Source organism: Vicugna pacos, chromosome 34, assembly GCF_048564905.1.
Source record: "Vicugna pacos chromosome 34, VicPac4, whole genome shotgun sequence".
Classification (NCBI taxonomy): domain Eukaryota; kingdom Metazoa; phylum Chordata; class Mammalia; order Artiodactyla; family Camelidae; genus Vicugna; species Vicugna pacos.
Genome location: NC_133020.1, coordinates 9,352,916 through 9,366,581, shown reverse-complemented (window position 1 = coordinate 9,366,581; position 13,666 = coordinate 9,352,916). Strand labels below are relative to the sequence as shown.

Sequence of the window (13,666 nt, the reverse complement as noted above, 5' to 3'; positions counted from 1 at the left end):
TATTAAGTTTTTCTAGAATGAAACTAATATTCAATATGAATAATATGAAATAAATATTGCAAATATCTTTAATTTCCCACAGTTTACATGATAGAAATTGATCAGGAAAGCTCAGCAGAAAATAGGACCTAACATCCACAAATCTGTTTTTTAATAAAAGCGTTTAAGGAGAACATGTGATACTGGTGTTCTCAAATGGGAGCATGGGTTTGTGGAAAAGAACTGCCCCAGAGTCCGCAGACCAGACCAGGATTCTTCTTGGTTACCTATTTATTCAACATTGTTTTATATTGTGCCAAGTAGTTACCTGGGCCAAGTGAATAATCAGCTACGAGATCAACCAGGCTACCAGAAGAATTTCCCTCTCCACCAGTCCCTCAAATGAACCATGCTTTATTTTGATGTCAGAAGGAAATGTCCTTTGTTTGAAGGAGAAAACTGTAATTTTTGACTCTTTCAAAGCAGAGACTAAATGAGGAACTTATTACCACGGTTAAGACTCAACAGTTATTATCCTCATGATTATTACAATTAAAATCTACAGGCTAACCCACCAGTTAAAGCTACATAGTCATATTAAGAATGCTCTTGTTATTTTAGGTATCCTTGTACTTGGCTGGTAAATTCAGGTCCCCACTACTGAGCAAAAACACTTAGCATGCCACAGTGATTCTGACTGTATCAACTCAGATCAATATGGTCTTGAGCTTTTTCAGACTAAAACCCGCCTATTTTATAGGTTATTAATCTTTTATTGTACCTCAAATTCTTACAACATCTTAGAATTTGTTTTCTTGTCAATCTTAGTTATTTCACTGATTAAACGTGATTTTACTTTACTCAACACCATTTGAATATGTCTAGTAAGGGTGGTTTATCTTTTAGAAATATTAACTATAAAAATCCTTGATGAATTGAATACAGTGGACCATGGCTTTTACATAATTTGCCTCCCTTGTGCTGAAACTGTAGTGGATCCTCCATCAATGCTACTTGAATTCTAACATCATTTCATGTGTGTTCAGTATATTATTACTGATATTACTATTTGCTTTAATGAACTAAATTTTTTGTAATAGTGCTTTTGTTGTTTATAGGTGCATTAAGCCACAACTTAAGTCTTTTGCCCTGGGTATCTACACATTAGCAGTAAGAGTTCTTGGTAAGTATACTCTGTCCTTGAATTACAGTAGCCATCACAAGTGTATTTTGAATACTTTTCTAAATATTTTTACAGAATTATTACACATAACTCAATGATATAGGCAGTTAGGATCCTGTTTTTTTATATTTTCTTCCTTCATTTCTTCCTTCCTTCCCTCATTCCTTTACTTCTCTCTTCCCTCTTTCCAGAAAATTTGAGGACCAATGCTATACCCATGATAAAGTGATTTTATGAGAATGACATTGCTTATTTAACAGTCTTGTCTCGTCCAGCACTGGTAAAGTGTCCAAAAATCCAAAGCTGTTATGAAAAAGCCCTTTGAGAGGAAAGCAAAAAATGAATCATTAAGAAAAGCTGAAGTCTAAATATATTTTTTTCAGTTATTCAGTGGAAGGAATTCTTTTGAGCTACTCTCAGTGCTACGATATGTCATTTGGTAGAAAGATAAGACTCAAACAATCAAAACAGTGTAGATTTGAGGCCATGATTTTTCAAACGTAATTGGAATTTTTTTTTCTGACTACCATACATTTCAATATTCATTTGTTACAACACACAGAAAACAGAGTGAGTAAGTCAGATAAACTTTATTGCAGAGTTTATATTCTAAAGATGAAAGTGAAACAATCATAAATATTCCACTGTAGTTTGACAAAGAGTGATTACCTGGGAGAAAAACAAATCCAGAGCTTTAAATAAATGTGGCTTAGATAGACCTTGCTATAAAATGGATATAAGTGAAGACATAACATAATCCTGATAAAACCGGGAAAAAACAAAAATGGAGATTTATGCCATCATGGCTAGCTCTAATTCAACAACATGAAATCAGAGATTATGTAGAAAAATGTCAGACTATTGAGCTTAAAGTACATCCCTGGCTGGAATTAGTCTACAGCTTTGGGAAACATAGATATAACCTGGAGTGTGAAAAAAGATCTCAAGTAAAATAAATATTCATGAAGTTGATTCCATAAAAATAAAAATGTACTTGAAAATTACAAAAATACTACAAGGCAAATGAAAAACTGGGAACAATTGTTTTTCAATCTGTATAACAGACAAGGGGCTAATACCCTTATTATAAAGCTCCTAAATGCTGCGAACAAAAAGACCAACACCAAAGGGAAAAGGGGGTAAAAAATAAAAGCAATCATTTCATGGAAAAATAAATGTAAATACCTCTTAATATATAAAAAGATGGTTAAGGCCGTTCATAATAAGAAGAGTATGATTAAAACTATTACTAAGATACCGATTCTTACTTAACAGATTGGCAAATTGCCAAATGTTGTTCATCATGTATTATAGTACAAATAGAAAATAAAGTTATACATTGCTGTTGTGAAAATTATACTATTTATGGAGGGGGTATTTGGCAAAAATTAATAAAATTTACATATAGATTTTCTTTTGACCTAGCAATCCCTCTTCTATGAAGTGGTCCCAAAAATTTGCTGGCAAAAGGATGAAGTATGTCTAATCTTAGGGACGTCCAATCACTGTGGCATTATTTATAATAGCAAAAGACTGCAGGCAGTCTAAATGCCCACCAGTATGAGATGGGTTACATGAACTATAGAAAACCCACATAATGGAATACTATGCAGCTGTGAGTACAAATGAGGAAATCTCTCTCTCTAATGTTACCAAGTTTACTTGTCAGTACTTGGTGCCATAACAGAACACCCTGGACTGAGGGGCTTAAAAACAGAAATCTAGTTTCTCATAGTTCTGAACAGTGTGAAATTCAGATCACAATGCCAGTAGGGTTGGTGTCTAGGGAGACCTCTCTGCCTGATTTGTAGATGGCCACCTTCTCACTGTGCCTTCATATGACCTTTCCTCCGTGCGCGTGTGGAGAGTGAGAGAGATCTTTGGTGTCTCTTTCTCTTCTTATGAGGACACCAGTCCTATCAGTTTAGGGTCCCACCCTTATGACCTCATTTAACCGTAATTATCTCCTTAATTAATTTGTTGCTACATGCAGTCACATTGGGGGTTAGGGCTTCAACATACGAATTTTGGAGGGACGTGATTCAGTTGATAATACCAAGTGATCTCCAGGATATGCTACTAAGTGAAAGAAAGCAAAATGTAGAGCAATGTTTATCATATGATGCATTTGGAGTAAGTATAGAAAAGTGGAAATATTATACACACACACACAAAGGTATTTGCTCTTGTTTTAACAAAGACACAATGGAAGCATAAACTAAAAACAAATAATTTTTAAAAAGGTTGCCGCTAGGGAAGAAAGGAAAGAAGGGAGACAGAACAGGATGGAAATGAGACTTTGTAAATGTAACTGTTGTATAATTTTCAATTTGAAATCATGCCAAGATTTCATATAATTTAAAATGATTAAATTAAGAGAACCAAAGAAATTTTTAAAACAAACCAAAACTAACTATATATTATATAGGTGATATAACCGTACAGAAAAAAACTTTTAACTACTACATAAAAATAGAATTATTACTAAATCCCCATAGCTTCACTACATTTTATAGTCTTGTCATTAATACTAACTTTGGTATTGTTATCTTGAAACTATTATACATTTTAAGATACAGTAAGATATTACGTTAATACTACTAGGAACCAGTATTTTCAGCATAATGGAAAAGGGACAAAAGCACAAAATAAATAATTAAAGAAAAACTCTTTCTTAATGTAAATTTAAAGTGTTAATATGAACTCACATTGTTTTATTTTTAAACAATGTGTATTTTATAACTCTGTCTCCTGGAAAATCTAGACTCTGTGTAACCCAGGAGAAAAGAGCACCTATAGCAATGAGTCTGTGGTATCTAAATATCATTCCTCAAGAGAGAAGCCATAGCACCTTGGAGAAGTGACCAAGGTCTAGGGCAGAAAATGCACAGGATGATTGTGAGACAACTTTTGTGTGGTATAGTGAGAAAACTATCAATGGGATATGTTAGAAGGACACAGGACATATCTGAGGAGTTGGCTTCAGGTGAGATAACCTGAAAATACTACTGTAAGAATAATATATAATAATATTATATTAATTAATATATAATACAAATAATATACTATATTAACATATAGTATATTAATAATTGTAATAGTTGCAGTGTCTTAAAATACACTGAATATATATGAAGACATAAATTTGTAATGATACTTAAATAATTTTGGAGAACACTGGGACACCAATTCATTATTCTTAAAGTTGATAAAGGGAAAAATAGAGCCTTTATCCTGCCTTCCCTCTACTAATTATATTTCCTTTTTTGTGTGTTTTTGTACCAATTGTATTTCAAAGTAACCAAATAAATAGTCATGAGGGAAAATTCTCTTTTATAGAAAAATCCTAAATGATTTGTACACAAGGAATAACAACTTTTTAAAAAATCCTTGTTTTGCAACCTCATTGAGATTTGCTAAAAGCTATAGGTGAAAACGGATGAAAGACTTGATAATGGAGGGCACAGCCCCATTTTGACACTACTAAGAGCATCAAGCATGTGACCCAGTCCAGGACACAGAGAACCACCTGTGTCTTGTTCCTGCCTGACTCTAAGCAAGAGCTAGCTCCCGGGTGACTGGGAACGTGAAGGACAGGGGAACAAATTAAACGATGCTGTGAAGAAGCAATCAGTCAAATAAAGACTGTGGCACATTCTACAAGATAAATTTTTCTTCAAAAATTATTAGTATGAAAAAAAAGTTGGGGAGGAAGCAGCTATAAAGAGTCATCAACTAAATGTGTTCATCTGGGTTGAATCCTGATTAGACTGAAGCAACTCTAAAACAATGCCTTGAAGACATTCAGAAAATTTGAATGTGGATTTTTGTTAGGATTAAAGAATTATTATAAAATGTGTTATGTGTTAAATGTCATAGTGGTATACTTTTAAAATGTCATCAGTTAGAGATGTGTTCCAAAATACATCTAAGGGAAATGACATGATGTCTGAGATATCTCTTAAAATATTAAAAAAAAAAAAGTTTCTGGATGGGGGCTGAGCTGTGGGACTGGAGACAGACAACACAGGAATGGCAAAATATTAATTATTGTTAAAGTTAGTGATGGTATATGAGATTTCATTATATCATCCTCTCCAATTTTGTAAATGTTTGAAACTTTGACATGAAAATTTTAAAACATAAGATGGCAAATATTTTGGAATCTTGAGGACCACCTTCAGATTATTAAAACTAATGTAGTTAGTTATCATCTAAAGGTTTTTAGGTGGGCAAATAATCTATTTAGTTGGATATAGATATAGGGAGAAATTTTATTTAAGGCATCAAATAATCCAAATTGATCATTAGATATAGTTATCTAAGTGATCTTCTTGCTCACAGGATTTTATGCAAAATAGGGTCGTTTACTTCTTTCTTGAATCTGGAATCCTTCTGGTACAGAGAGGACAGACCCTTGCAAATGATTCCCTTTGTAAATGTACATTTTCCTTACAAAAGGGAAACTTGAGCTCTGTCTTCAGAGCTTCTCCTATGTCTTCTGTTTCTCAAAATAATCAGCTCAAAATAATCTTTATACCAGAGGCGTATTTTGGGGTGGCATATTCTGGTCTCCTACAGATGCCCTGTTATCTCCAATGCAGGAATTTTGGGAATGAATGTGGTTCTTGATAATCAATCATTCATTATAGACTAGCCAAAACGATATGCATATGTGTTTAGTAGCAATTATCTGTTTTTCTTACAGCAGGAATCCCAGCTCCCGTATATTTTGGAGTTTTGATTGATACTTCATGCCTCAAATGGGGATTTAAAAGATGTGGAAGTAGAGGATCCTGCAGATTATATGATTCAAATGCTTTTAGGTACTGTATCAAACTTGTTCCCACATCTCACTGTGACAACATTCCAGGTTTGCACAATGCAACTGGCACTAAAACTCCTAGTGGAGTTTCATTGCTTGTAAGCAAAAGGATAGTCTAATAAAGAAGTGTGTTCTGTTTTATAGAGTAATTCTATTATTATTTACTTGGCAAGATTTTTCATTTTTTTCCCTCCATTTCTTAATCTTGACTCCCATTTTAAATGAATAATCATTTGAAAAATATATGACACAAGATTTCAGAATACAGTAGAATTTTGAAAGTTTATGCACTCAAGTGAGTAATTCCGTGAAACTCAGAAGCATTTAAATTTAGGTCACATTTGGGGTTTAATTCTATTCTTTTTCAAACTGAGCCAAACTGTCCCATTTACGTCAGATATAATCCCCCTGGGCAAGAGTTGGATTTGGCTCTAAATCTGTCCGGCTTTTCTTGCCAAACTGATGTTCAATTATTCCAGTACTTGAAATGCATAAAAGTAAAAGGTTTTCTCTGTGTGTGTGAGTGTGTATGGGGTTGAGGGGCATGGTTTTTCACTGTGGTATCATTCAGTTCAATTCATCAAACATTTAGTCCCCTTATTGCTTAAAGCAATGCTTCAATGGCTTAAAAGCAAGGAGGATTTTTTTTTAATGTACAAGCTGAGTACTCCCTAGAGAAATAAGCTTGGTGCTGAACCGTATAAGCTGGAAGCTGGATGTGAACTGAGCCGACCATCTCAGATAAGTTCGTTTGATTTAACAGGCTTTGATGTTATGTGAGAAATTTATTTTGGTCTTTGAAAGGGACCTGAACTATGAGAAAAATTTACACTTTATTCACATTTACTAAGGCTTTATTTACTTTAATGTAAAGACAGTGTAACTCAATGAGAGACTATGAGTGTTTGAGTACAAGGTAACCAGCATGAATCATTCAATGTGTCCTTTCAAACTTTCGTGTTTTATGAGAGAATGTAGAACTAAAGTCTTCCCATGGAAGAAACTGATTCAAACCTCTGGTTTGTTCTTAAGTCTACTCTACAGAGAGTTCTGACTTCCCCTTAACATTGCTTCTTGCAGTGAATTTGGGCAAGTTTCGAGGGTAGGGTAACCACATAATTTATCATTCAAATCTGGATACTTCTGAGAGTGAAAGGGGGCACTATTAAAAATTACACTGGGACAACACTAGCATAAGCTGAGACTGTTCTGGGCAAACAGAGATATAGTCACTTGGTCTAGGGAATAATTTACAGAGAGGATGGAACTGATTATATAATTAGCAGTAATTGAAAATGGTGGGACTACTAAAAAATTGCTTTATATTAGCTCACTGCCTTCAATAGTCTATCGAATGTTCACAGAAAGGCCTTTTCTAGCCACTGAATCTAAAACCATTCTCATGATGATTTTATTGATATTGATTGATTTCACTGACATTGATATTTATTGAGTGGTATGACTTTACTGTTACATTTTATTTAAAGTTGGACAGTCACAGTAACTAAGACTGAAATTCTCTCTTCTAGGCACATGTATCTGGGACTAACCACGATGCTTGGCACAATGTCCATTTTCCTAAGCACTGCAGTACTTTTCACTTTAAAGAAAAATTATATCTCAAAACATAGAAGCTTCAGAACCAAGAGAGAAAGAACAACGGGGTCTACAAGAATCAGGAAGGAAAATTTTACTACAAGTGATCACTTGCTGCAACCCAGCTACTGGCCAGGCAAGGAAACGCAGCTTTAGAAAAATGATGACTTCAAGCCATGTTTTCTAATTTCTGGAAATTCTGCAAACAAATTTTTAATGAAAAGGTATAAATCCTTTCTCCTTTCAAAAAATGTCTAATACCTAGGATCAAAAACAAAGTAAAGTACCTGATAAAAAATACAATTAATTACATTATAGAAGATGTAGAGGGTAAAGTTATAAATAAATTCCTTACATTATTTACTCATTCTGCTTAATTTTGCTGGCACCCATTGATATATTAGCTGTATTCCAAGTAGAACAACTTGTCCCTCTAGTTTAATGACTATGTGTAAAGTAATTACTAAACTGAGATACTTGTCCAGGGTAAGAGAATATGTGAAAAAAAAAGTTAAACCATGTCTTAGCCTCCTTCAAATATCACCTTAATGGAGGAATATTTTATCTTAAGCTCCTCTTTTGTTTTGAAATACAGTAATTGATACAGAAATGCATAGAGGCAAATGATCTTGGGGGATTTGAATTTTGGATAATTAGCTCTTCTCCAGTTCATTACATGTACTTTATGTGTGAGAGTTTAAGTGACCATAGTTGGAAAATAATAAAATTAATATTAACATGATTTATTGTCCTTCTGTGAGTTCCACAGAGTAAAAAAAAATTGATAAATACAATACTGCATATCTTAATGTATGTAAGAAACTCCAGTCTTATGCATATGACATGGTCCTAGAGCATCTTTGAAAGCTGAGTTTCTGAAAGTCTACAATAAGCTTAGATGTTATAACAGGAATGCAGAGTGACAGGCTGAGTGATGGTGTGGTCGCTTTTGGTGCTCTACCTGGCACCTGTCATGGGGCCTGCGGGGGCTGCCACTGGGACAGCCTGCCAGACAGTTCTCTGTTTCTCTGCAACTTGAAGAAATCAAGGCATTTCCTCTTCCCTGGCTTCCTGGTCCTGTTCTGACTAGAACTAGTGGGTTCTGCAGTCCGTCATCGTGAACCTTCAGCTCTGTTAGGTTCTGGGTTTTTCTTCCTCCACCACAGCTACATCCTTAAGAGGGGCCTGGCCCTTGCAAGAAAAGCAGACTTAGGTAGAGTCCCCCTCAGTGGAGTCCTAGAATTAGACCACAATTCTTGGCAGCTTATAGAACAAACAAACAGGGCACTCCCTACAAGGAGTCTTTCTGAGATATTTCTTGGGAGCCTACGTCCAACAAGAAGGTCCAGCTCAAAAATGCAAATTTACTCACACAGTGGAAGGATCAAATAGCACACACAAAAGGGTTTACAGTCTAAACATTTTTTTCCTTATATACCAGTACTGAGAATATGAATTAAAAAAAAAAAAAGAAAAAAAATCTGGAGATGGAAAGGCTGGTGATGGAGGGCAGAGAAAATTTCCTTTAAATATGTATTAGTTTTGTCATTTGATTTGAATTGGTGATGCAAGATTATTTTATATTTTACTATTTTTTAAAAAATTAAAATAGACTCATTTTGTTTCTAGCAGGTCTACTTCAGACCTGCTGCTGCTGTGCTAATTTGTGGGCAGAAATCCTTTTTTGTCATCTCAGTATCAGCCCTGCCCATAACAAATATTTACTGAATGGTTGAGTGAGTACGCTAGTCAAGAGTTTCCTTTGTGGAGATGTAATTAAAATTCAAGTTCCTCATCCTGTCTCCCACATCCTCTTTATTTTTTCAAAGCTTTTTGCAGCAACATCCTGAAAAATAACTTCTTTGCAAGTAAATTTCTAAACAGACTCCTATCCAATGTACTCTTGAATAACTTGAAAAATAAAACTTGGCATAAAGGATATTTAAGTGATTTTTTTTTCATAAAAGCACTGACTGTCAATGAAAAGGAAGCATATTTTTAGGCATAATCTTTAATCAACAATGGAATTATATATACTAAATTCAGTTGTATGGCATATGAGAGTATCATTTAGTGGCAAATTGAATTTACTAAAAGGAACCTCGATATTTTAGATGAGTAAATTCATTTGACAGAAGTAAGCAGGCTTTTTATGCCTCAGAAAGCACATGATTAATTTTTTTTATGACAAGTCAAACCCCATTTCAGAGGTCAAAAATTCCCTCAACCACAGAGCCAAACATCAGAGGTAAGGTCTTGACAGATGTGTGGGACCCACGATTGCTGCACACTCAATGGGCCACTTTATTTGCTTATTATACAGTCATGAGCCCAAGGGGTGACCAGCACCTTGAATGAACATCTGATTCACTATAACCTTCAGACAGATAGCGTTTCAGCAATATGAGTGTATAAATGGAGTGACTTAAATTGAATGACTTGGCCCAAGGCGGAGGTAGTTCAAACTAATGCTGGGTTCTGCCATTGCATCATGATGCCTCTCAAGTAGATAATAAAAACAAACAATCTGAAACCTCTAAAAACAGCTGGGAGGACTTTTGTGACCAGGAGCATTTAAGAAATCTCCACTTACTATAAATGCATACACTCAGACATAAAAGGAAATTGAAAGAACACGTTGACTGTAACATATATTTGAGAATAATTTTTATAATTGTTGTAACAACTATTACGTACAATTAATATTAAGCACTCTCTTTATTTGTGCTAAGTGCTTTAGACACATTGTCTCAATTTCAAAGATCAAAATAACCTTATGTATCAGGTGTAAGTACTGATACTTAGAGGAAGAAACTGAAGCTTAGAGAGTTTTAGTGACTCTTCCAAAGCCACTAAATTACAGTATTTGGTAAAGCCAAGACTTCAGCTGAGGCTTATCACAAACAGCCATGTTATGCTTGTATTAATCTATATCTTAAATTGTTGTCTTCTCCTAAGTTTGCTGAAAGTCAATTTTGTACATAGACATTAGAAAGGTTTTAACATACTAAAGCATGCACATGGTTAAAAATAAATCAAATGGTACAAAGTGATTTAAAGTGAGAAGTAACAGTCTTCCACACCACCTTCCCTTCTGTTCTTTAAAGGGAATTACTTCTAACCAGTTTGGTTGGTTGGTTTTTCTGATGGTCATTTCCATTATCATTACATACTATGCACATACCATTTTCCTGATTTACTAACATGGGTAAAGTTAATTGACTCTCTATTCTGATAGGTTAAACTAATGTCACTTACTCACCCCCTGTTGTTCTTCCCTGGTAATCTGTACATAGTGAAGTCACTGTTTTGAGTTCCTCAAATGTCACATCAGTACCTCCATTTCTTGTTCAATAAACATTAACAATATCATATGTTCTCCACTTTGCAAAATGAAGATCTTAGGGCTCCCCTCCCGTCTATGTCTCCAAACTCTCATTCATCTCCCTTTCTTAGCTGTGCCTTTACTTTTACACTGTTAAGAATGATGACAATTTTAGTCAACTCTACAGCCATTCAATCTAGGGAAGGCCAGAGTGGTTATGATCAAGATTGATGCCACCTACTGTTGAAGTCATGAAATGTCACTGCTAGAAAAAATGAAGAGGGAAAAACGTATCTAATGAGGACCTACTGTGAACCAGGCATTGCAGGCACATTAATATATTTAAATGTTAATAAGTGTGATATAAAGAATTATTTTATGTTTGAATAATTTTGGACTATGCTGAGTTAATGACAGCTCCCATCTGACTGCAGAATCTCTCAGATGCTTTAATTTGATGACGTACATTGCCAATCTCCTAAAGGGAGTGTGTATCACAAACTTATTTGGCATCAGATCCACTGTTTTATTAACAGGTCTTCAACCTAATTAATTTTCAATACAGTGTATTTGGAAAACACAATTTTGTCCTCTTTTTAAAATTTTTTGCTGTCTTACTTAGCTTCTAGTCAAGAAAACGATTTCATTTTTAAATGTCTGGATAAGATTTTATAGCACAGGAATTATCAGCTCCTTTTACACTGAAGGAATGTTTTTAGCCTTTTTGAGAAATAATATCTTGAAAAGTTATTGATTATTGTAGCTTTAAAAAAAATCTGCTTGCTGATTCAACTGTCAACATTTATATATTTTCTAGAAAAATCTAGACTTTTAAAAGATATTTTTAATACTATAAACTTAGATGAGCTAAGATAATTATTACAATCTTTTCTCATTTTTAATTTTGTGTATTTGGGTTTGCTTTTTTTGCATATTATGCTTGTCAGGAACTTACTTCATTGGACTTTTCAGAGAAATGCCACTTGGAATCTGTTTCCCTGCTACCTAATGATTAATCTTCGTGTTTTACTTTAATTACTTCTTCCTTCTGCTTTCTTTAGGTATGCTTTAAAAAAAATCTTTACCTAAATTCTTGATTTGTAGGCTGATAACGTGTATGCTCTAGCTTAGTAATGAAAACTTTAACATGACTTAATGTACAGCTTTGTTCATAATACATAAGTTTTGCCATGCTGTAGTATCAGTGCTATTTTCTTAGCTGTTTACAAATACATTCCTTGATTTTCTGTTTAAGTCAAAATTTCTGTTTACTCTAAAAGGAGAATAATTAAAAATTTCCCACTGTTTGGATATTTCAGTTTAAATGTCTTTTAATTTTTAGATTAATTGTATTTATAATTAGGGAGCACAACCTATTCAATTTATCCTTTTGGAAATTCGAGGGTTTAAGCCAAAGAAATCATCAATTTGCGAAAATGTTTGGATTTTGAAAATAAATTCATTGATTATAGAGGATAATACCAGATATATATTTACCAAATCAAACCAATTAATTGTATCATTCACATCTTCTGATACTTCTTTCGTTTTCTTTCAAAGCTTGAGAGCAACAGTATGTCAAAATCTCCCAATTATAATTGAATGAGTTTTTGCGAATTGCCTCCACCTTTAAAATGTTTTTATTTGTAGAATTGAATGTCGTGTTTCATTAACTATTATATCCTTATAATGTATACATTTGATTTTTAAAACTTTATTATTGTACTATTTAAAAATTTTTCATTGAATTTTATTTGAAGTAAATTAATTTTCTTTATCAGTATTGCCATTTCTGCTCCCTTTATTGATTGTGTTTACTTGATATGTCTTTGGTTCTGCCTTTATTTTTAAAAATTTCCTGTGTTCTGTTTAAGGTTAGATATTTGTTAACAGTACAGACCTGGATTTTATTTTTACTTTATCTAAAATTCTGTCTATTAATAAGGTATTTAATGATCACACATGATGTTTGGTTTTATTTTTGTAATACTGTTTTATTAAACTTTTCCCCTTATGTTTTCTTTTCATTCTTCCATATGCTATATGTACTATACTTTTGCTTTTATTTCTTAGCAATATAGAAGTTACAGCCACTTTTTTGGCAACCTGAAAAATATTCTGCAATTGGTTACCCCAAAATTATAAAAATATATATTCATATTATTTTCCTCTTAAAAATTCCAAGAATCAGATAATAAATACTGTCTATTAACTCTCTCTGTGTAAGAGTAAGCTCCTTGACATCAGTCTTGGCATGGTTTTTTAGATTTGCCCCAAAAGCAAAAGCAACATAGCCAAAGTAAATTAGTGGGACTGCATCAAACTAAAAAGCTTCGGTACAGCAAAGGTAACCCTCAACAGAACAAAAAGGCAACCTATGGAAGGGAAGAAAATTTTTGCAAATCACGTAAGTGGTGAATATCTAAAATATATAAAGAACTCATACAACTCAATAACAAAAAAAAAAATCAGATTCAAAAATGGGCATAGGATCAGTACAGACACTTTCCAAAGAAGATATACAAATGGCTAACAGATACATGAAAAGATGCTTAACATCACTAACCATCAGGGAAATGCAAATTAAAACCACAATGACATACTACTTCATACCTATTAGAATGTTTATGGCCAAAAAGACAAGACATAATAAGTATTGGAGGGGATGTGGAGAAAAGAGAACCACTGTGGTGGGAATGTAAATTGATACAGCCACTATGGAAAACAGTATGGAGGTTCCTCAAAAAATTAAAAATAG

General features: G+C 33.7%; 1 protein-coding gene and 1 long non-coding RNA gene across 7 annotated transcripts in view; one reads left to right on the top strand and one right to left on the bottom strand.

Moving 5' to 3' along the window:
- Nucleotides 1-7,877, top strand: part of SLCO1C1 (solute carrier organic anion transporter family member 1C1) — a 46,059-nt gene extending 38,182 nt beyond the window's left edge. For 2 of the 3 annotated variants that reach the window (XM_072954758.1, XM_006199916.4), the window contains 3 exons: nt 1,098-1,162; nt 5,871-5,988; nt 7,517-7,877. In XM_072954758.1, the coding sequence (XP_072810859.1) occupies nt 1,098-1,162; nt 5,871-5,988; nt 7,517-7,739 (406 nt within the window). In that variant the 3' untranslated portion in view covers nt 7,740-7,877. Of the gene's footprint in view, nt 1-1,097; nt 1,163-5,870; nt 6,086-7,516 lie in introns of all 3 variants that reach the window. The other variant, XM_072954756.1, reaches the window with a different exon arrangement.
- LOC107033153 (uncharacterized) overlaps nt 1-13,666 on the bottom strand; it is a 75,975-nt gene that overhangs the window by 22,733 nt on the left and 39,576 nt on the right. The window lies entirely within an intron of this gene.